General features: G+C 52.4%; 1 protein-coding gene across 7 annotated transcripts in view; it reads right to left on the bottom strand.

Annotated features, from left to right (window-relative positions):
- Nucleotides 1–193: 193 nt before the first annotated feature.
- The window catches only part of tp53bp1 (tumor protein p53 binding protein, 1), a 71,841-nt gene continuing 48,563 nt past the window's right edge, over nucleotides 194–23,471 (bottom strand). For 4 of the 7 annotated variants that reach the window (XM_080183652.1, XM_080183655.1, XM_080183657.1 and 1 more), the window contains exons 13-28: nucleotides 23,329–23,445; nucleotides 22,702–22,911; nucleotides 21,574–21,622; nucleotides 19,820–19,912; nucleotides 15,215–15,860; nucleotides 14,291–14,443; nucleotides 11,236–11,549; nucleotides 10,178–10,342; nucleotides 9,249–9,667; nucleotides 8,164–8,355; nucleotides 7,056–7,232; nucleotides 5,604–5,816; nucleotides 5,095–5,189; nucleotides 3,579–3,778; nucleotides 2,398–2,543; nucleotides 195–577 (exon numbers count right to left, since the gene is read on the bottom strand). In XM_080183652.1, the coding sequence (XP_080039778.1) occupies nucleotides 390–577; nucleotides 2,398–2,543; nucleotides 3,579–3,778; nucleotides 5,095–5,189; nucleotides 5,604–5,816; nucleotides 7,056–7,232; nucleotides 8,164–8,355; nucleotides 9,249–9,667; nucleotides 10,178–10,342; nucleotides 11,236–11,549; nucleotides 14,291–14,443; nucleotides 15,215–15,860; nucleotides 19,820–19,912; nucleotides 21,574–21,622; nucleotides 22,702–22,911; nucleotides 23,329–23,445 (3,377 nt within the window). In that variant the 3' untranslated portion in view covers nucleotides 195–389. Of the gene's footprint in view, nucleotides 578–2,397; nucleotides 2,544–3,578; nucleotides 3,779–5,094; nucleotides 5,190–5,603; nucleotides 5,817–7,055; nucleotides 7,233–8,163; nucleotides 8,356–9,248; nucleotides 9,668–10,177; nucleotides 10,343–11,235; nucleotides 11,550–14,290; nucleotides 14,444–15,214; nucleotides 15,861–19,819; nucleotides 19,913–21,573; nucleotides 21,623–22,701; nucleotides 22,912–23,328; nucleotides 23,446–23,471 lie in introns of all 7 variants that reach the window. The other 3 variants (XM_080183656.1, XM_080183651.1, XM_080183658.1) reach the window with 2 other exon arrangements.

Consider the following 23,471-nt stretch of genomic DNA (forward strand, 5'->3'; position numbering starts at 1 on the left):
GGCTTTGGGGATAAGGCGGGAAAGCGGAGTTGAGGATTATATCAGATCAGTCACGGAATAGATGGGCCAAATGGACAACTTCTGTATCTGTGATTCTGGCTGAAATAACAGATCAAACCCAGGCCCGAGATGGACTCCGTCCTACCCTGAGCTGCAGGATGTTACAAGTAAAACACACTCTTCAGAAATAAAAGGTAAAATTGATAAAAAGGCCAGACACACAGTTTATTCCATTATTTTTTAATAAAAATGAAACCAATAAAACTATGTACATTTTCATACATGCAGTTACAAACACAGACGATAAAAGCTTCTAAAATGTAAAACAACGGCACAATTGATTGGCGGTTGAGGGAGCGGGGGTGGGGGGGGAGGTACGATTGGACATTTTAACTGGGTTGGTAGGTGTGTTTGTACTTGGGGTGGTTGTTGTGGCTGACCCTCTGTCCCGTGACCAAACTCTGGATGATCCACTCCTGAGAGACGACGGGGAGGGCCAGTGACTCGGCACACTTCAACAAGGAGGCTGGGCAAGAGGGGTCCGTCACCACAATGTCAAAGATACCCAATGGGACATCTGAAAAAGCACAAGAAGAAAGCGCGGTTAACCGGGGGTGGGGGCAGGCTGGACCTTCACACTGGGCTACCTGCTGTCCTGTTATTTAAAAAATTCTTCTGTGGGATTGTGCGAGGTGGTGTTATCACTAGACTGGTAACCCAGGATCATGTTCTGGGGACCCGGGTTCGAGGCAGTTACATGGGTACAATGGATATAGAGGTACATGGGCCAAATGTGAACAACTGGGACTAGCTTAGTAGTTTAAAAAAAGGACGGCTTTCCGAATCTACTCTGCTTAATCCTGTTAGACTTGTGTAAGTTCCTACGAGATCCCCTCTCACTTCAAACTCCAATGAATACAATCCATCCAACTTATTGTGGGACATCTTCCACAGACAAGTTGCAGCGCAGAGGAGGAATGGAAAATTTATCACTTTCACTGAAAGCTGATTAAACTTATATTGCTGACTGCTGCGCCGCCCTGGAATGACAGAGCTGGCTCGAAGGGCTCACTCCTGCTCCTAATTCATATCGTACGTTCACCTGAGCATCAAATTGTAATCACAATTCTTAGCTGGTGCGCTGAGGTGCAATATTTGGGGGAAATTGCGATACTGAACTGTGATGAGGGAGGGAACATACTGAAAACACTGGACTGGTTAAAAGGTGTCACACCTTGCTCTATATTACAGGGGGTTTAATTAATTACCTGTAGAATCACTGGCAGCAAATTCAGCCTTACTGCCCATCCCTAACTGCCCTTGAACTGTGACTTTATTTATTTCTTTCTCAGTACAATCTGTTTTCAAGTTTATTTTAGTGCCACAAGTAGGCTTACATTAACACTGCAATATAGTTACTGTGAAAATCCCCTAGTCACCACACTCCGGCACCTGTTCGGGTACACTGATGGAGAATTTAGCACGGCCAACACACCCTAGCAGCATGTTTTTTTAGACTGTGGGAGGAAACCGGAGCACCCAGAGGGAACCCACGCAGACACGGGGAGAATGGGCAGACTCCATACAGACAGTGACCCAAGCCGGGAATCGAACTCAGGTCCTTGTGCTGTGAGGCAGCAGTGCTAACCACTGTGCCACCCTGCCACTCATTGGCTATTTCAGAGGGCAGTTGAGAGTCAACCATATTGCTGTGGTTCTGGAGTCACAAAGGCCAGACCAGGTAAGGACGGCAGATTTCCTTCCCTAAAGGACATCAGTGAACCAGATAGTTCTTTTTCTACAAGAATCGACATTGGTTTCATGGTCATCATTACTGAGACTAGCTTTATATTCCAGATTTATTATTGAATTTAAATTCCGCCAGCTGCTGTGGTAGGATTTAAACCCGTGAGCCTCTGACTACTTGTTCAGTGACATTCCTGCATCACCATCTCCTCAACATCTATATTCTGCACAATGTCAGCACCCACTGACTCATCCAAAATACAAGATACACCCATTGCAGTAAGGTGCAGACTAAGGCACATTGAGACAGTGTAGAGGGAGCTTTACTCTGTATCTAACCCCGTGCTGTACCTGTCCTGGGAGTGTTTGATGGGGACACCGTAGAGGGAGCTTTACTCTGTATCTAACCCCGTGCTGTACCTGTCCTGGGAGTGTTTGATGGGGGACAGTGTAGAGGGAGCTTTACTCTGTATCTAACCCCGGGCTGTACCTGTCCTGGGAATGTTTGATGGAAAAACCCTAACCCAATTCCCATTTTAAACACACTGCATTTTAGGTAGAGGCAGTGGCCTGACTATTTCTGAAGTATAAGTGGATGTGGCCAACAGATTTCAGGACTGACCAAGCCCCCCCAGGTCCGGGTGAACCTACCCTTGTTGTGTGCTGTTGAGTTGTGCTGTCTGACAGACATGGCCCCACCCATCATGAGAATCTCCGACCACAGGCTCAGGAAGCCCTCCTGCTGGTCAGATACAAGCAGCAACTTCATGTTCTTAAACGGAGTCGTCCTTGGATGCCTGCAGGAGACAGAGAGAGAGAGAGAGAGAGGACATGGGGACATGAATATATCAGGAATCAGACACACCCAGGGAGCAACAAGTTTATTTAAATGTTTTCAGCTGACAAATGGCAGACGGAGTTTAATTTAGATAAATGCGAGGTGATGCATTTTGGTAGATTGAACCAGGGCAGGACTTACTCAGTTAATGGTAGGGCGTTGGGGAGAGTTACAGAACAAAGAGACCTAGTGGTACAGGTTCATAGCTCCTTGAAAGTGGAGTCACAGGTGGGCAAAGTGGTGAAGAAAGCATTTGGCATGCTTGGTTTCATTGGTCAGAACATTGAATACAGGAGTTGGGACGTCTTGTTGAAGTTGTACAAGACATTGGTAAGGCCACACTTGGAGTAGTGTGCACGGTTCTGGTCACCCTATTATAGAAAGGATATTATTAAACTAGAAAGAGTGCAGAAAAGATTTACTAGGATGCTACCGGGACTTGATGGATTGAGTTATAAGGAGAGGCTGGATAGACTAGGACTTTTTTCTCTGGAGGGTAGGAGGCTGAGGGGTGATCTTATCAAGTCTATGAAATAACGAGGGGCACAGATCAGCTAGATGGTCAGTATCTTTTCCCAAAGGTAGGGGTGAGTGTCTGGAACAAGCTGCCAGAGCTAGTAGTAGAGGTGGGTACAATTTTGTCTTTTAAAAAGCATTCAGACAGTTACATGGGTAAGATGGGAATAGAGGGATATGGGTCAAACGTGGGCAATTGGGATTAGCTTAGGGGTTAAAAAGAGGACGGCATGGACAAGTTGGGCCAAAGGGCCTGTTTCTACTCTGCAAACCTCTCTAATGTTTCATTGGCTTTAGAGTGTAAACAAGTGTTTAACTAGGAAGAGGTGGGGGGGGTTGGGTGGTGAAGTGTGTACATGGGAGTGTGGGGGTGGGGGTTAAATGGGTGAGTAGAGTCAGTTATTGGAGTGGGGGGTGGAGTGTACAATTCCTGAACAAAAAGAGGAAACGATAGAGGAAGGAAATATTTCTCTCTCACCATTCCAGGATGCGTTCTGCCTCCACACTGTACCCCGCAGGCAGCATGTAATTCTTGTAAGGCTGCAGCTGGTTTGCCAGACAACTGTCCCGTACCCACAGGTTAGACACACAGGGGACGCCACTGGCGATACACAGGAAGTATTTCTTTGTGCGACAGTGCTGGTCTGCTATCAGTACACACTGATAAGCTGCTTTACACTGAAACAGAACAGACACACACCCACCCCGTGAGTCTCACATGCAGCAGTAAAACAGTCTCTGAAAAATAATTTAACAACTCTACATTAAAACCTCAAGTACTTGGCGTGGGAGTGGCCCTGGGTTACTAACTGCTACGCCCAGCTTTTAACCGTGGCTGGTGTCGTTGGCTGGACGGTGACATGGAAGTGTTTCACTCAACATCATCAGAGTCTGCCCAGGGCATGAGGGAGCGCCGCACCGTCAGAGGGTCAGCGCCTCACCATCAGAGGGTCAGCGCCGAGGGAGTGCCGCACCGTCAGAGGGTCAGCGCCTCACCATCAGAGGGTCAGCGCCGAGGGAGCGCCGCACCGTCAGAGGTATTAGCTTTCGAACGTGGCCCTGTTTATCCTGTCACAGATGGTAACAAATCTTGTGTCACTAGAGGAGTATAGGAGTTTGCTCCAACACCCTGGCCAATATTTAACTCTCCATCGATATTAGATTGCAGCTGTCACATTGCTGTATGGGGCTGTGTGCTGTTCACAAACTGGCATCACAACAGCAACTATACACAGAGATATCCTGAGGTGGAGAAAGAAGCTATATAAATGAAATCCTTTTTTTCTCCGTACAATCTCTTTTCAAGCTTATTTATTAGTGTCACAAGTAAGCTTACATTAACACTGCAGTGAAGTAACTGTGAAAATCCCCTAGTCACCACACTCCGGGGCCTGTTCGGGTACACCGAGGGAGAATTTATCACAGCCAATGCATCTAACCAGCACGTCTTTCGGACTGTGGGAGGAAACCGGACCACCCGGAGGAAACCCACGCAGACACGGGGAGAACATGCAGACTCCACACAGAGTGAACCCAGGACCCTGGCACTAAGAGGCTGCAGTGCTAACCACTGTGCCACCATGTTGTAATTTAGAGAGTGACTAAATCCTACTTTTGTTAAATGAGTGGGAATTATATTTATTTCAGCAGCGTACCATTAGAATCTTGTTTTATTTGAGAATAGTGAATAAAAGGGATTTATTTGGTTTGTTAATAGTTAATTTATTCACTGTTAGACAGATAAATTGTTACGTGTTGTTTTCAGACTGTGTGTCAGGGATTTATTTTGCATTTAACCACTAGGTGGTGTTAAAGAGCAGGTTGCACCACTTCACACACACCTTTTACAGATTATAGGGCAAGGTATTCCTCTTTGCCGTTAGTTCTCTGGGAGGGGGGGGGGAATGCATCACTCCTCTATTGTTCTCCCTACGTCTCCACCTTGCCCAGGATCGGGGCTCACTGGATAAAAGCAACTGAGGGATTGATCTTACCTGGGCTTCGTTGAAATCCTGCAGGATGTAGCCCCCGCCAGCTCTCAGCTGCTTCTCGGTATACAGCTTGTTGTAGGCTGCTGTTTCCACGTACTCTACAGGGGTAGATAAAACCGTACTTTATTCACTATCATTGGTGGGGGTGGCGGGGGGGACAGACTGCATATTGGAAAACCACCCCAACCTCCCCCATCACGCCTCGCATCACTGCCCCACTGCTTACAGCTGGTATGTGAGGTTCCCTCTGTACTCCCACTGTCCCCTTCCAAGTGTCCCCTCCCCTATTCCCCACCATAACCCCCCCCCCCCCAGCATTGACCTCTCTCGCATCCCCCTCATCCACAACTCCTCCCCAGTCTATTGGGAGCATAGTTAAAAGATTTTTTGGTTGGTGTCAAAAGTAGGTTTACATTCACACCGCAATGAAGTCACTGTGAAACCGTCCCCCTCACCCCCCCCCCCAATTAACGATAAAGAACAGACTTGGGCAGAAGCGGAGATGGTCTCACCCTCGTCCTCCTCGCTGCTGACGGCTCCGTCCCGTTGTGTCTGTTTGTTGGTCCTCCGGTCCGATTCCGTCGCGGCGGTGAGGATGAAGGCGTAGCCCACGAAGAGGGTGGGGTTTTTCGGGATGGGTCCATGCTGGGCTTCCAGCAACGGGCCAAGCTCACTGGAGACATCTCCCTCGGAGGGGCTGGTAAACCCCGTCGGCTTCGAGCTCCCTGCAGACCACAAAACAGGGCTCAGAATTTACAGACTTGGAAATATGTTCATACTCCACCAGGTCCTCCCACCTAAACCAACTCCCTTCTCCCACATCTGCCTCCCCTACTCTACACTCCCCGTGACAGCGGGTTCCACATTCTCGTCACACTGTGGGGGTTTTTTTCCTCATTCGTGGGACATGGGCATCTCTGACTAGACCAGCATTTATTGCCCATCCCTATTTACCCCTCGAGAAGGTGGCGGTGAGCTGCCTTCTTGAATCGCTGCAGTCCATGTACTGTGGGTTGACCCACGGTGCTGTTAGGGAGGATTTTGACCCAAAGGAATGGCAATATATTTCCAAGTCAGGAAGGTGAGTGGTTTGGAGGGAAACTTGCAGGTGGTGGTGGTGTTCCCGTGTAATCATAGAATGCCTACAGTACAGAAGGAGGCCTTTCAGCCCATTGAGTCTGTACTAACCAATTCCCTCTATGTCATAGCCTATGGTATAGAGAGATTTAAACCCATGTCCCGAGAACATTGGTTGAGTTGAGAATCCTAGACTCTTACAGTGCAGGAGGCCATTCGGCCCACCGAGTATGCACCTACCACAATCCCACATATTTATCTTGCTAATCTCCCCCTGACACTAGGGTCAATTTAGCATGGCCAATCAACCTAACCCACACATCTCTGGACTTCTCGATTCACAGTCTAGTGATAATATCACCAGGCCATCGTCTCCCCCAGTGCTGATCCAATAGAAATCTTTAATATGATTAGATGGCAAAGGAAATGGGACCAATTACTCAAAAAGAAAAATATGCAGGAATATCAGTGGCAATGTCACTGGGCTGGTAATCCAGAGACCCGAGTTAACACCCTGGAGACACAGATTCAAATCCCATCAGGGTAGCTAGTGGAAGTCAAATTTACTTAATAAACCGAACCAGCGGATAAAATCCGGAATGGAAAATTAGTCTGAGTAATGGTGACCATGGTAACCATCATCCACTGTTGTCAAAACCCATCCTGTAAAGAATCCTGCCTTTAACTCCACATCTCAATGCTCTCTGAAAGGGCCACAGTTTCAAGGGGCAATTAGGGAGATGGGCAACTGGCCACCAACCCAATGAAACTCCCTGGGTCTGACTGGCCGAATGGCCTCCCCCTGTGCTGTACACTTCTACAGGGCAAGTGCCGGGCACACTATCCCAATCCGGCTGCCGAAATCTACCCCCCGCCCCCGTCCTTACCGGATTTTCCGCTCCCTGGTTTGCGGCCACGTTTTGCGGGAGAACGTTCCTCGTCCGAGCTCATCAGCTTCCGCTTCCCCGAGAGGCCCAGTCCCCGGGGGCTCTCCCCCTGTTTCCGGGTTGGAGTGCTGGAGCCAGGATTGCTGCGCCGCTTGCGTTTTCCCTCCACCAGGTTATCTGCGAATAAACATCCAGCTCATAGACTCACCATCCTCTACACACACACACACACACACACCCCCTCCCCACACGTGTCTCCCCACACGCACGCAAACACACGCACCCCCCGCCCGCGCAAACAAAAGCCCCTGTGCCTGTGCGCGCAGACACACTGCGAGATCTCAGCTGGAGGACTGTGCACAATTCAATGTGTCGTAGATGTTTACAGCATGGAAACAGGCCCTTCGGCCCAACTTGTCCATGCCGCCTTTTGCTTTTAAACCCCTGAGCTAGTCCCAATTGCCCGCATTTAGCCCATATCCCTCTATACCCATCTTACCCATGTAACAGTCTAAACACTTCTTAAAAGACAAAATTGTACCCACCTCTACTACAATCTCTGGCAGCTTGTTCCAGACACTCACCACCCTGTGTGAGAAAAAATTGCCCATCTGGACACTTTTGTATCTCTCCTCTCTCAACTTAAACCTGTGCCCTGTAGTTTTACACTCCCCTACCTTTGGGGAAAAGATATTGACTATCTAGCTGATCTGTGCCCCTCATTATTTTATAGACCTCTATAAGATCATCCCTCAGCCCCTACGCTCCAGAGAAAGAAGTCCCAGTCTATCCAGCCTCTCCTTATAACTCAAACCATCAAGTCCTGGTAGCATACTAGTAAATCTTTTCTGCACTCTTTCTAGTTTAATAATATCCTTTCTATAATAGGGTGAGCAGAACTGTACACAGTATTCCAAGTGTGGCCTTACCAATGTCTTGTACAACTTCAACAAGACGTCCCAACTCCTGTATTCAATGTCCTGACCAATGAAACCAAGCATGCCAAATGCCTTCTTCACCACTCTGCCCACCTGTGACTCCACTTTCAAGGAGCTATGACATTAAGGACAGATCCCCCACTGTACAACTGGGCCCATTCCCAACTTACCCAAGCTGATGTCCGCTGCCATGGTGAGGGGGGTGGTGGCCTCGCAGGGGTCAAGGCCAAATTGCTCCCGTAGCCGGTTCCCCTGCTCCAAGGACAGGATGACCGCCATTCGCTTGTACCATTTCTGTAGCCCGTCTTTCTCGATGCAGTAATAGAATTCCTCAGCCTCCTTCCGGTGAGCCTTGACAATACCTGCAGAGCACAGCACGCAAGGCGCTCACTGTCTTTACAACTAACTGATTCAATAGTCTCCAGAAGGCAGCGTACAAGAGTAACAAATACTGACCATCCTCACTGCAACTCCATTTACCCTGCTCATCTCCACATCACCTGACACACAGAATCCCTACAGTGCAGAAGGAGGCCATTCAGCCCATCGAGTCTGCATCAACCACAATCCCACCCAGGCCCTATTCCAATAACCCCATGCATTTACCCTCCCAATCCCCCTGACACTAAAGGTCAATTTATCACAGCCAATCAACCTAACTCGCATATTTTTAGAACGTGGGAGGAAACCAGAGCACCCGGGGGATACCCACGCAGACATGGGGAGAATGTACAAACTCCACACAGACAGTGACCCGAGGCCAGAATTGAACCTGGATCCCCGGCACTGAGGGGCAGCAGTGCTAACCGCTGTGCCACCCACTTACCCGACATTAGTGGGAGGCACAGTGCCATTGTCACTGGACTAGTAATCCAGAGACCCAGGGTAATGCTCTGGGGACCCAGGTTCGATTCCCACCATGGCAAATCATAGAATCTCTACAGTGCTGAAGCAGGCCATTCAGCCCATCAAGTCTGCACCAACCCTGCGAAACAGCATCTTACCCAGGCCCTATTCACGAAACACTGCTTAATTACTCCGCTAATCCCCTCCAGATGGGTAAATCAAGCCTTCTCCTGTTCCTTTGTACTAGTTTTGAGGGGCTGAATGGCCTTACCACTGACCCTAAATGTATTTCTGGGTCTTTTCTTGGCAATTCTCCCAGCTGGCTGCAGTGGGATTCGAACTCGGGTTCTCTAGGTCGCCAGTGTAGTGGCGGCTCGCTGCGTCCTGCCAGCGAGACAGAGCTAAATACCTGCACTGAAGTACTCGTCGTCAGACAGGGCTGTCACCTCGGTCTCCACGGGGATGGGGTCACACAGCAGGATGTCCTTGCCCGGGACTTCGCATTCATAGCCATCGTCAAACAGCACCTTGTATTTGCCATCGCCGGAGTCGCGGGTAATGGTTCCCGAGTAGAAGTATCCATTGGATGACCACTTGGCCACCACGCGCAGCCCCACAAAGCTGCTGGCCTGAGAGGCCGGGAGCCCGGGGTCAGAGGGCGACGCGGCCTGCAGGGGTGGGATCTCCGGTGAGCCCGAGCGCGGGTAGGTTGGGCCCACCGCCTTCTCGGAGGGGCGGGCAGCAATGCGAGTGTAGTGTTCCTCCTCGGGGGACGTGGCACTGGACTGATCCGCCCCCCGTGCCCTGTGAGAGGCCGGCATCATCTCCCTGCACGGAAACAAGACGGCGACAAGAGAGCGGATGATAGAGAGAAAGAAAAGGCAGAATGAATCGTACGATCCCTACAGTGCAGGAGGCCATTCGGCCCATCGAGTCTGCACCGACCACAATCCCACCCAGGCCCTACCCCCCCGTACATTTACCCTAGCTAGTCCCCCTGTTGCTAAGGGGCAATTTAGCATGGCCAATCCACCTAACCTGCACATCTTTCGAATTGCGGGAGGAAACCGGAGCACCCAGAGGTAAAAATATGCAAACTCCACACAGACAGTGACCCAAGCCGGGAATCGAACCTGGGTCCCTGGCGCTAAGAGGCAGCAGTGCTAACCACTGTGCGACCGTGCCACCAATTGGTTAGGTCAACTGGTCAGGATGGGGACTAAAGGGGGCTGGCAGAGCAAGACACAGAAGCAGCACAAGTGCACCAACGCTGGGCCGAATGGATCCCATTTCCCCCAACGCTGGTGTTGCCCCGTGTCACCCAGCAACGCTGCTCACCTCCCAACGAGCGATCTGATTGGAGGCCGTCCTCGTTTCCCCCGGCCCCGGGGCGCAGGGCTTCTTGGCGCCTGCCTGTTGCTGACGGAGATCTCCTCGCTCTCCGCCACGCCGGACAGTGGCTGTCTGGTGGGTGACCAGTATTGGGATCCAACCTTCCTGGGGCTAGGAGATAAGAGAAAAGAGAGACAGGAGTTACAGATGGGAGAAGTCACTCAGATGGTACCGACCCCTGGGATGGCGAGTGAACACAGTAAGAAGTCTCACAACACCAGGTTAAAGTCCAACAAGTTTGATAGTAAACCCACAAGCTTTCGGAAACGCCGTTCCTTCGTCAGGGGTGTGGAAAGTTCTGGTGGGTTTACTATCAAACAAACCTGTTGGACTTTAACCTGGTGTTGTGAGACTTCTTACTGTGTTTACCCCAGTCCAACGCCGGCATCTCCACACCATGGTGGAGTGAGCCACTCATCAGGCCTGGCAAATGTAGCAACTCCCTCCCAAACACGGATCACCTGGACGCCAGCCACCCTCACATTGTGGGGACTGCGATCCAGCCTAGACCATCCCCCCAAGACAGACCCCACTCTCTGTAAAAGCTACATGTCCAAGTGCAGTCACGCAGTAGCCAGGAAGTTACTGCACAGATAACCCAAGTTAACCGCTAAAGAAATTTGTCCAAATGAACAGTCAGCAGATATTGAGAAATATTTAGAGAGATATTGGTTTAAAAGATCCACTGTGATATCCAATAGGAACCGCTGTCGCAATCAGTTGACTATTTCAACCAGAGACACTTCAGGCTGTAGTCACACAAACCCATCCCCGTGCTGTACCTGTCCTGGGAGTGTTTGATGGGGGACAGTGTAGAGGGAGCTTTACTCTGTATCTAACCCCGTGCTGTACCTGTCCTGGGAGTGTTTGATGGGGACACCGTAGAGGGAGCTTTACTCTGTATCTAACCCTGTGCTGTACCTGTCCTGGGAGTGTTTGATGGGGGGACAGTGTAGAGGGAGCTTTACTCTGTATCTAACCCCGTGCTAGGGGTGGGCCCCCACCTGAGTTTGGACTGGAATCCTCTGCCAGTGGGCACCACAAACTCCCGGGGGTCGGCCCCTCCGTTCCTGCCCCGGGTGGCCCCGCCACCTCTGCCCCGCTCGTGGGGTGCGAGGCCCCCTCCCCCACTGCTACTGCTGCTGTGTGCCAGCGACGCAATGCTGCTCGTGCCACTGGAGGCCCGCAGTAAGCTGGAGGCCTTGGAGGAGAAGGAACTGATGTCCGCCAGGTCTCCGGACGTCATGGAGCCTGTAGCCCGGGACGGTGAGACTTCGCTCTCGTATTCCCGAGATTCCACCACCGGCTCCTCACTCTCCTGGTGGAAATAAAACAGACACAAAGACACAGGGTGAAAGGTCAGTTCCACTAGTCTGAGCACAGATTCATGGTTTATTTACAGTTGTTAAGCACAGATAATATTGTCACCCTAAACAAAACCAGAGTCATTATAACAATGAGCCCATCAGACAGCAAAAAATCTGTCAGCACTTTTAGTGAGGGAGCGCCGCACTGTCAGAGGGTCAGTGCTGAGGGAGCGCCGCACTGTCAGAGGGTCAGTGCTGAGGGAGCGCCGCACTGTCAGAGGGTCAGTGCTGAGGGAGCGCCGCACTGTCAGAGGGTCAGTGCTGAGGGAGCGCCGCACTGTCAGAGGGTCAGTGCTGAGGGAGCGCCGCACTGTCAGAGGGTCAGTGCTGAGGGAGCGCCGCACTGTCAGAGGGTCAGTGCTGAGGGAGCGCCGCACTGTCAGAGGGTCAGTGCTGAGGGAGCGCCGCACTGTCAGAGGGTCAGTGCTGAGGGAGCGCCGCACTGTCAGAGGGTCAGTGCTGAGGGAGCGCCGCACTGTCAGAGGGTCAGTGCTGAGGGAGCGCCGCACTGTCAGAGGGTCAGTGCTGAGGGAGCGCCGCACTGTCAGAGGGTCAGTGCTGAGGGAGCGCCGCACTGTCAGAGGGTCAGTGCTGAGGGAGCGCCGCACTGTCAGAGGGTCAGTGCTGAGGGAGCGCCGCACTGTCAGAGGGTCGGTGCTGAGGGAGCGCCGCACTGTCAGAGGGTCAGTGCTGAGGGAGCGCCGCACTGTCAGAGGGTCGGTGCTGAGGGGCGCCGCACTGTCAGAGGGTCGGTGCTGAGGGAGCGCCGCACTGTCAGAGGGTCGGTGCTGAGGGAGCGCCGCACTGTCAGAGGGTCGGTGCTGAGGGAGCGCCGCACTGTCAGAGGGTCGGTGCTGAGGGAGCGCCGCACTGTCAGAGGGTCGGTGCTGAGGGAGCGCCGCACTGTCAGAGGGTCGGTGCTGAGGGAGCGCCGCACTGTCAGAGGGTCGGTGCTGAGGGAGCGCCGCACTGTCAGAGGGTCGGTGCTGAGGGAGCGCCGCACTGTCAGAGGGTCGGTGCTGAGGGAGCGCCGCACTGTCAGAGGGTCGGTGCTGAGGGAGCGCCGCACTGTCAGAGGGTCGGTGCTGAGGGAGCGCCGCACTGTCAGAGGGTCGGTGCTGAGGGAGCGCCGCACTGTCAGAGGGTCGGTGCTGAGGGAGCGCCGCACTGTCAGAGGGTCGGTGCTGAGGGAGCGCCGCACTGTCAGAGGGTCGGTGCTGAGGGAGCGCCGCACTGTCAGAGGGTCGGTGCTGAGGGAGCGCCGCACTGTCAGAGGGTCGGTGCTGAGGGAGCGCCGCGCCGTGGGAGGAGCCATTAAACTGAGACCCTCCCTCTCAGGGTGGATACAGAGGATCCCAGTGCGCTGTAGTGAAGAGCGGGGAAGTTCTCCCCTGTGTCCGGGCCCAACATTCATCCCTCACATCAACATCACTGAGACAGATGGTTAATATCTCATTGCTGTGTGTGGGATCTTGCTGTGCGCAGAGTGGCCGTCACCTTTCTACATCGCGATGGGACATCGCCTCAGCTTCACCACCGAGATTCTGTAACTCCCTCCCTAACAGTGCGACGTGGACTGCAGAGGTTCGAGAAGGCAGCTCAGCACCGGCACTGGGCATGAGGGGTAAACGCCGGCCTAATCCGCGATATCCCCATCCCACACCCGAATAATTAACAAGAGCGAGAGCAGACTGAAGCAAAAGCTGCTTCATCAGACGTCACAGTCACACAGGAGGCTGTGCTGAGGTGGGGAGATGGTGAGGATGGGGAGGGTGGGAGGAGGAGGAGGCTCACACACACAGACAACAAGGCAGCATCGAACTGCTCCTGTTCGTACAATGTAAATTCACGCTATTTAATTGTTGGCAGATAGAGGCAGTTAACTGGGGGGTGGCGGGGGTTTGCGGGGGGGGGGGTCAGAAAATCACTTGTGTCCCTTTAAACAGAAATAGACTTTTTTTAAGCGCTGCTGCCTCAGATCACTGTGTGGAGTCTGCACACATTCTCCCCGTGTCTGCATGGGTTTCCTCCCACAGTCCAAAGACGTGCAGGTTTGGCGGATTGGCCAGGATGAATGTGCAGGGATATGGGGATAGGGCAGGAGAATGGGCCTGGGAGAAAGAACAGCACAGGAAACAGGCCCTTTGGCCCTACAAGCCCGCGCTGCCCATTTTAACACTCAGAGTCTTTTGTTGATCATTGATGTTCTTGTCTACCTCTAGTGGACTCCACAATAAAGGGGTGCAAATTTAGGAATTATACGTGTACCAGATTGAGGGAGATCCAATTCAGGGAAACGTGAAGCACTGAATGGCCTCCTTCTAAATTAAAAAAAAGAATTGAGAAACACGGGGATAAATTCAAAGACGTGCGGGTTAGGTGGATTGGCCGTGCTAAACTGCCCCTTAGTGTCAGGAACATTAGCAGGGTATAATATGTGTGCTTTTGGGGATAGGGCCTGGGTGGTGTTGTTGCCCATGCAGGTTTGATGGGCTGAACGGCCTCCCGCATCACTGGGAAAGTGGTCCAGATTGAGAACATCTGTTAATGAATGGTGGGCTAGGTTTGAGGGGCCGAGTGGCCCCTTTATCTTTGCGCTGTATTCGCCTGCCTGGAATACTGACCCCCCGCTGAGGCAGACCGCCCCCGTCACACCGTCCCCACCCCCCCCCCCCCCGGGAGGGGTCCTTACCTCAGTGACTTTGCGCTCCACCTCCTTCCCGTCGATGTAGTACACATCAGTGATGATTCGGGTCAGCACGGTGCGCACCTCACGGATGGTTCGCACGTGTCGGCGCAGGAGACGCCCGGGCGGAGGGGCCGGCAGCTCAAACTCCTCATCCTCCTTCAGCAAGGAAACAAACGCAAGCCCCTGTCAGAAGGGGACAGAACCATCGACCGGCTCTACACAGCCTTAAACCGAGCCCCCAGCCTCAGGTTAAAGCAGCCAGAGCAGGAACTGTCACCGCTCCGGGAAACATCTACAAACAAACATACAAAATCCAACTGCACCAAACGGGGGTGGGGGGTGGACTTTAGTGGGAGAGTTAAAGTACCCGAGAGGTGGCACAGTGGGTTAGCACCGCAGCCTCACAGCGCCAGGGACCCAGGTTCGATTCCCTGCTTGTCTGTGTGGAGTCTGCATGTTCTCCCCGTGTCTGCGTGGGTTTCCTCCAGGTGCTCTGGTTTCCTCCCACAGTCTAACGATGTGTTGGCCAGGGTGCATTGGCCATGCTAAATTGCCCCTTAGGGATTGACAGAGTAAATATCTGGGGATAGGGCCTGGGTGAAATTGTTGTTGGTGCATGTTCGATGGGCCAAATGGCCTCTTTCTGCACTATCAGGGGATCAAAGGGTTACGGGGAGAAGGCAGGAGACTGGGGATGAGAATCATATCAGCCATGGCTGAATGGCAGAGCAGACTCGATGGGCTGAATGGCCAAATTCTGCTCCTATGTCTTAGGGTAATTATACTAGACTGAGCTCGCTGGCGGTCTCTCACTCCATTTTACCAGTGTGATGCTCTCTAATGGGAGCCCGCGAACGGAGTACCTGACTGTGGAGGGAGTCCGGGAACGGAGTACCTGACTGTGGAGGGAGCCCGGGAACGGAGTACCTGACTGTGGAGGGAGTCCGTGTCTCGGTCCTCAGCTCCCTGGTTTGCGTGGAATGATGTGCTCCTTGACCTCATCTGTGGTTTTTCCGCTGACCCTTCCGTCTGCACCATGGCGTCCCGAGATGGAAGCTTGCTGCTGTCCTGTGGCGTAGAGCTGGTGCTGCTGGTCTGAGTGGCCGTGTCGGTGACACTGAAGTTCGCCAGGCACCTCGAGCCCTCCCCATGTTCGGGGGCCCCCCTGGCTCTCGCTGTGCTGGTGCCCGCCCTCCTCTCCGTCCGCACAGCCTGCTCACCCTCCAGACGGGCCGGCGGGGTCTGGTGGACCTCCGGAGTCCTCCGGCCAGCCTCGCCGTCACCGTCCCCCCAGTGTGCGGCCGGCCCCTGGCCGCAGGTCACCACGTCCAGTTCCATGGCTTCTTCCTCGCTCTCTCCGGTGCTGCCGGCTAAATGCTTGCCGGCACTTGATTCCGGCATCGACTCCTCGGGCGTCTCCCCGACCTCCTCCTCCTCCTCTGGCGGTGTCTGGGTGACCAGGATGTGGCGGCGGGCTCTCTGCTTTGCCCGCTGTTGGCGCTGCCAAGCCTTGCGGTCTTCGCGAGCTTCCTCTGTCTCTTCCTCAGTGCTCGAGAGGCTGTAAGGCTCGCTTCTGAAAAACACAACACGTCCGAGTGAGATACAGAAACACTTAGATCCCCCCACCCCCAGGTAACTCGAGGGACAAATCTGTCCCTCATTTCCAATGACAGACGGCGGGGCAGTGGATACAGACTGAAAATTAACTTGCAAAAGGAAGCGGGGGGACAGGAAGGGAGGTTTTGCGTTTAAACTCAATGAAAAGAATTGCCTCACTAGATTATACTGCGGCACGGCGGTTAGCATTGCTGCCTCACAGCGCCAGGGACCTGGGTTCAATCCCCAGCTTGGGTCACTGTCTGTGCACATTCTCCCCATATCTGCGTGGGTTTCCTCCGGGTGCTGTCTTCTATTTACTGATCCAACTCACCGCCCCCCTCCCCCCCCCCCCCCCCCACCACCCCTTCCAAAAAATGCAAATATCTCTACGGCCAACCCCATCGAATCCAAATCATTACAAATAAAACCTGCGTCAGGTTGGCTTGTTTGCTCTGATTCACCCAGTCTGATAATGTCCTCTCGATGTATCTCTAACCCTGAACCCCCCTCCTCCTGTGCTGCCTCAATTCATTTAATAAGACGGAGACTAGAACTGCCCGGGTGGTTAGCATTGCTGCCTCACAGCGCCAGGGATCCAGGTTCGCTTCCCGGCTTGGGTCACTCTCTGTGCACACTGTCCCCATGTCTGCGTGGGTTTCCTGTGGGTGCTCTGGTTTCCTCCCACTGTCTGAAAAAATGTGCTGATTAGGTGTCTTGGCTGTGCTAAGATCCCCCTCTGCGTACCTGAACAGGCACTGGAGTACATGGTGACTAGGGGCTTTTTCACAGTAACTTCATTGTGGTGTTAATGTAAGCCTTACTTGTGACACTAATAAATAAACTTTAAATTTACCTCCAATTGGTGGATATTGGTTACCTTCCCTCAATCCCCTCAGTAAGAAGTCTCACAACACCAGGTTGAAGTCCAACAGGTTTATTTGGTAGCACGAGCTTTCGGAGCACTGCCCCTTCATCAGGTGAGTCACTTGTGAGACTTCTTACTGTGCCGATCCCAGTCCATCACCGGCATCTCCGCATTACGAATCCCCTCAGAAGAGGCATCACAAATGTGTAAATTCTGGGGGTGGGGGACGGGTAGTATTTGCATTTATTTATTCCATGAAAAAGTCATTACACAGCACGATCCCAGATACTGCCTGCTGATTATGAGCTGTATTAACTGCAGTATTGCTACACATGTACAGGCGGCAGTGTTGGGAGCCTGTGTGCTCAAGCTTTAGCACTGCGACAGTAGCAGAACGGCAGGCACCAAATAATATTCATTTTAAAGATATTCCAATGTAATTATTGGAACAGCCAAAGTGGGGGCTGGAGGAGCAGACACGGCCATTTCAAACACGCTGCTTTTCCACCCAGCCAGACGTCTGATTCCTCGGCAAGCTGGAGAGAAAGTGGGTGCCCAGCAGCCTACAGGGTAGGGGAAGTCGGGGGGGGGGGGGGGGGGGCAGTGGTGGGGGAAACGACATGGAGTACAGGTGCCTGTCCCCAACACAGGAGCACAAACATAGGTGGGAAGTACATCAGAGACCCCAACCTGCCACGTAAGTGGGAGGCTTGACGTCAACTATATCATAGTCAAACCCCCCTCTCCCCCACAAACCCCCTCCCTCCCCCACAACGCACCCCTACTACCCCTGCAACTCCCCCCCCCCACAACTACCCCTGCAATTCTCCCTCCCCCTCCCAACTACCCCTGCAACCTCCCCCCGTCCACTCCCACCAAGCCACATGCCTTCCCGACTTGGAAAATACATTGGCCGTTCCTTCAGTGTGGCCGAGTTGATACACTGCTGCCTCACAGCGCCAGAGACCCGGGTTCGATAAATAAACAAACTTTAAACTGAGGTATGTTCGAAAACAACCACTGGATCATCCCTCCCGCTCGGGCGCTGCACACAGCGGGGTGCCACATTGTCAGAGGAGCCACAGTTTGGAAGAATCATTCAGGCCCCAGGCACTCTGTGGATGGGAGCTGAAGACTGAGCGATGTGGTTTGAAGAGCAGTGTCCCGTTCTCCCGGTGTCCCCACCTACCCCCCCATCCTGAAAGATCATGGATGTGGAGATGCCAGCGTTGGACAGGGGTGAGCACAGTAAGAAGTCTCACCAGTGTAACCCAAACAGGCGCCAGAGTGTGGCCACTGGGGGATTTTCACAGCAGTTTCATTGCAGTGTTAACGTAAGCCCACTCGTGACACTAAATAAATAGAACATAATCCTGGAACTCCCTCCCCAGTGGTGCCGTGGGTGAGCCAACACGACACGGGGGCTGTAATGGGTTCAGGGAGATGGTTCAGCCATCACCTTCTTGGGGAGGGGGGGGGCAGTTGTGGGAGAGTAATAAAACGCTGGGTCCTGCCAGCATCCCGAGAATGAATCTAAGTGAAATGTGGGTCAGTCCAGGGCTCTGTCTGGCCAAGTTCCACATCGGAAATGGAAATAGCATCACAGCCAATGAAAACATTCCATGTTTGCTTCTTGTTCCGATTGGACTCGAAGGGAACGGAGAGACAAATGCAGAGGGAGCGGGAGCTGTCGGAGATCAAGCTCCTTCCTCCCCTCCGTCCAGGGCCCTTCTTTGAGAACAACAAAAACTCAATTCGCTGCAAAGAAAAACGCAGTCAAGGTCTCTTCTCCCCCGCTCCACCTCCCGTTCTTCTCCGGTGTTTAGATTCCAGGAGCTGGGAGCACAGCGTCCTGTATCACTGTTTTCACAATCAACTCACCTCAAATTAGCAGTCACCGTTGCATAGCAACGCTAACCATTTGACCTCGAATGTACTTCCAAAGTCTGGATTCGGCTGCCTGTGCATTTTAGCTGCAATTAAACCCCGCAGCTGGGAAGTTAAAGTAAATCTTCCGACTGAGATTGCACGTTGTAATTTGTATCTGCATTTTAAAGGGTTCTAAAACATTCCCAGTTACCGTCAGCTGGATATTGTAAAGTGTCCGTACTTTCTAAAGCTGGGGTACTTGATAGAATAGAATCCCTACAGTGCAGGAGGCGGCCATTCGGCCCATTGAGTCTGCACTGCCCACAATCCCACCCAGACCCTATCCCCATACCCCATGCATTCACCCTAGCTAGTCCCCCTGAAGCCAAGGGGCAATTTATCACAGCCAATCCACCCAACCCACACATCTTTGGACTGTGGGAGGAAACTGGAGCATCCAGAGGAAACCCACGCAGACACGGGGAGAATGTGCAGAATGCCAGACATGAGATAATGAGGCACTGCTGTCTCACAGCTGCAACGACCCAGGTCCAATTCTGACCCTAGGTGACTGTCTGAATTCTCCCTCAGTGTACCCGAGGCATGGCGCCCACAGGATTTTCACGGTAACTTCATTGCAGTGTTAATGTAAGCCTATCTGTGACACGAATAAATAAACTTTTAAAGTTTTAGCTTTAAAAAAAAAAGTTGGCTCAGTGTTTCAACCCAGGGGGCCATGAGGCATTCCCTACCCACACTCAGAGCAGCCACTGGTGGAGTGCTATTATCACTGTACAGTCATCCAGAGATAATGCCCTGGGGCTCCGGGTTCGAATCCCAGCACAGGCAGGGGGTGAAATTTGAGTTCAATAAATGTCTGGAATTAAGAATCTGCCGATGACCATGAAACCATTGTCGGAAAAACCCATCTGATTCACTAATGTCCTTTAGGGAAGGAAATCTGCCGTCCTTACCCGGTCTGGCCTACATGCGACTCCAGAGACACAGCAATGCTCTGAGGGACAGGCAATAAATGCTGACCCAGCCAACGATGCCCACATCGCCATGAATAAGTAAATAAACACCCCATGCTATCACCACCTCCACCGGCCCCCATTTCCATCACCATCTCTTCCCCTCTCCCCAACCCACCCCAAACCTGTCCTCAAACCCTCAGCGACCAAATCAAAGAAGATTACCTCAACGGGAAGGTGGCTTCCTCCTTCTCTTTCGCGTCTGTCTCGCGTCTCACCTCACAGACCCGACTGAACACCGACTGGCTTTTTGCCGCACTGCAGACAGAGAAACGGCCGATCAGTCACAGCCCCACTTTCCCCGGAGAACACCACAGGAGCAGCCGTTCCAATCCTTAGACCTGACGTTCTAACGCTGGACTGACCGCACTCTGCTAACTGCAAGGTATTGTACAGGAGAGGAAGGCCATTCGGCCCCTCCCCTTGGCTGAGCTGTAACCTCTTGAGTCTCAAGTGGTGATAAGTTTGAGTCCCAATCCAGAGACCCAAGGGTGGACTCCAGGATGACACTGCCAGTGCAGTAGTGAGGGAGTGCTGCACTGCCGGAGCTGCTGTCTTTCAGACAAGATGTTGAACCAAGGTCCCAAATAGAACCATACAAAAGTTACAGCAGAGAAGGAGGCCATTTGGCCCATCCTGGTCCATGCCAGCCTTTTGCTACACCTTTCTAATTCTACTTTCCAAGCCATAGCTCTATCTGCTTACAGCACTTAAGGCACAGATCCAGGTACCTTTTTTTTAAAAAGATGTGGAGATATAGGTGTTGGACTGGGGTGGGTACAGTAAGAAGTCTCACACACCAGGGGAAAGTCCAAGAGGTTTATTTGGTAGCACAAGCTTTCGGAGCGCTGCCCCTTCATCAGGTGAGTGACTCACTGAGTGAAGGAGCAGTGTTCCGGGAGCTCGTGATTCCAAATAAACTTTCTGAACTTTAACCTGGTGTTGTGACTCTTTTTTAAGAGAATTTAGGGTCTCTGCCTCCACCACCAATTTGGGCAGCGAATTCCAGACACCCAACACCCTCTGCATTAAAAACAAAATCTTCCTCATGTCCCCTCGATCCCTACTGCCACTTGAATCTGTTTCTGCTGGTTCTAGAATTCTCCACCAATGGAAATGATTCTAACCTGTCCACTCTATCTCATCCCCTCTTAGTTTTATACACCTCTATCAAATCACCCCTCAGCCTTCTTTGTTCCAAGGAAAATAACCCCAACCTATCCAAACTCTCCTCATAGCTACACTTCTCTAGTGCTGGAAACAATCTGGTATCTGCGGTGGACGTAACAGAAAGTTTGACACTATTAAGGAGAAATGCAAGGGAGTTCTCCCCTCTCCCCCTCCCTACCCCCACCCCACCAAATCTGCCCAGGCCAATATTTATTCATCATCACTGAACAAGTTTGAAGTTTATTTATTAGTGTCACAAGTGGGCTTACATTAACACTGCAATGAAGTTACTGTGAAAAATCACCTAGTCGCCACACTCCGGCACCTGTTCGGGTTACACTGAGGGAGAATTAAGCACGGCCAATGCACCCTAACCAGCACGTCTTTCAGACTGTGGGAGGAAACCCACACAGACACGGGGAGAACATGCAGACCCCGCACAGACAGTGACCCAAGCCGGGAATCGAACCCGGGTCGCTGGCGCTGTGAGGCAGCAGCGCTAACCACTGTGCCAGGAGGGTAAGAAGGGAAGAGCTTCCAGGGAGAGACACGGCAGAGAGAAGGGACTAAATGCGATTGGAGTGGGTTCAATAGTGTCACAACATTAAACACCCCTCCAGCTGATCCAGAGGGGCGTTTGGAAAGTGGTTTACTGTAAACACACAGTTGCAATATAATGGAGGGAGCAAAATAGCCAAAGTATTGTCACACAAGAGCACAGTGCAATATTGGAAAGGCCCACACGTTACCTGGCAACCGCCTCAGCAGCAGATGTTTGTATTCCTGCCAGAACAGGCTCTGCAAAGAGAGAAAGACCAAATATTATTCCAGAGAAACAGGAGACTGGCTCAGAAATTAAACACCAGCCTGAGCCAGGGTCGGGGGGGGGGGGGGGGGGGAGAGAGAGAGAGAGAGAGGGGGGAGGGAGGGAGGGATAGGGGGATACAAAGCACAGCGGTGACACGGCACAGAGAATCTAATAACTGAGCACTGAACCAGTTGACCTCACTGCCGGCTCGCCCTCAATCAAAACACCATCAACAAAGTCTCCCACAGAGTGAGGGGAGAGGTGGTGATCTTTTCTCTCCCAGTGGAGATGTGTGGGGGAGGTTACCATCCAGTAACACAGCAGCAGGACAGCAGTGTCACTGTTCAAATCACACACTCTTCATTCTTCACTGTGGGGGGGGAATTCTAAACCTCCCTTGGCTCAAGGGAAAGGCTGTACCAGAGGGAAAAGATCAAATTTAATCCACTGAACCCCTCCTCAGATCTGTCAGCGCGTGTGTCTGCAAGTACCAGGCTGCACGTGCACACTCATCTTCCTGTGCAAACTCAGCTCTGGGGGTTCGAAACCCGCCACGGCAGATGGTGGAATTTGACATCAAATTCCAGAACTAAGAATCTAGCAGTGACCATGGAACCATTGTCGATTGTCGGAAAACCCCATCTGGGTCACCAATGTCCTTTAGGGAAGGAAATCTGCCACCCTTACCCAGTCTGGCCTACACGTGACTCCAGAACTAAAACAAGAGTGCTCGACTCTCAACTGCCCTTCAAAGGCAACTAGAGATGGGCAATAAATGCTGGCCCAGCCAGCAAAGCAGGCCCGACGGGCCGAATAGCCCACCCTTGCTTCAAGATTCTGTCTCACAATTGAATAAAAACAGAAAGCGGTCAGGTGAGAAGAGGATAGGGTTATCAGTGATGCCTTCTGCTGTCGAGCAGCTTACTTGAAGGTGCCTTGAACTGCTGCAAGATTCCGCAGTGTATTCGGGGTGAGGGGGAATTGGGAGGGTCCAGAAGAGGAGGCCAGGATTAAAGACAGAAGGAGACAAAGGGAGGAAGCTGGGCTGATGAGTTCTCCCCGTCCTTACTTTCCAGGCTGAAGAGGGCGGAGTGGTCTCCCTCCTCCGGGACTGGGGTCTCCAGCCGCATTCGCAGGCACAGCTTGCCGTCAGCTGTCGAGGCAGCCAGGGACTCGGGACTCGAGGTCTCCCGCTCATGTTCCCCCGCTGCAACGTCACTGGTTCCCATGGCATTGTCTGGTGTGTCATCAGCTGTTCCCATGGCGCGGTCTTCAGGCTCTAAGTAACGAAAGAGACAGGACAAGAATTCAATTCGATTTGAGATGAAATACGGATTGGAGTCACCGCTCCGCGAAGGGATATTTCCGCGGACTTAGTCATTAGGAACTGGAGAGATTACACTGTTCTCCCTCTCAACCAAAAACCCATCAGCTCAAAAAGGTGATATTGTCACAGTGTAAGCCAGGGTAACACGCTGGTCCCTGGGTCACAGGTTCGAGTCCCACCCCAGAGACCTGAGCACAAAAATCCAGGCTGACACTCAGTGTGGTGCTGAGGGAGGGCCGCACTGTCAGAGGGTCGGCGCTAAGGGAGTGCCACACTGGGGAGGCGGTGTGGGGAGCATAACATAGAACAATTGGGCCGAATGGTCTGTTTGGGAAGACCGTGAGAGACCATGTGACTCCCAGAACCTACCAATAGGGGTGCTGTGCCTCGGGCCCTGCTTCAACTTGCCAATCAGAGGTGGCGTTCCGCTGCTGATGGGTTGGATAACATCTCCTTCCTTGGGCAGCGTGAAGTGAAATGGGATTTCTGGAGGAGGAAAGAACATTCACAAC

The sequence above is a fragment of the Carcharhinus amblyrhynchos genome, unplaced genomic scaffold (genome assembly GCF_965287045.1).
Source record: "Carcharhinus amblyrhynchos unplaced genomic scaffold, sCarAmb.v2.hapA chromosome_360, whole genome shotgun sequence".
Taxonomy (NCBI): domain Eukaryota; kingdom Metazoa; phylum Chordata; class Chondrichthyes; order Carcharhiniformes; family Carcharhinidae; genus Carcharhinus; species Carcharhinus amblyrhynchos.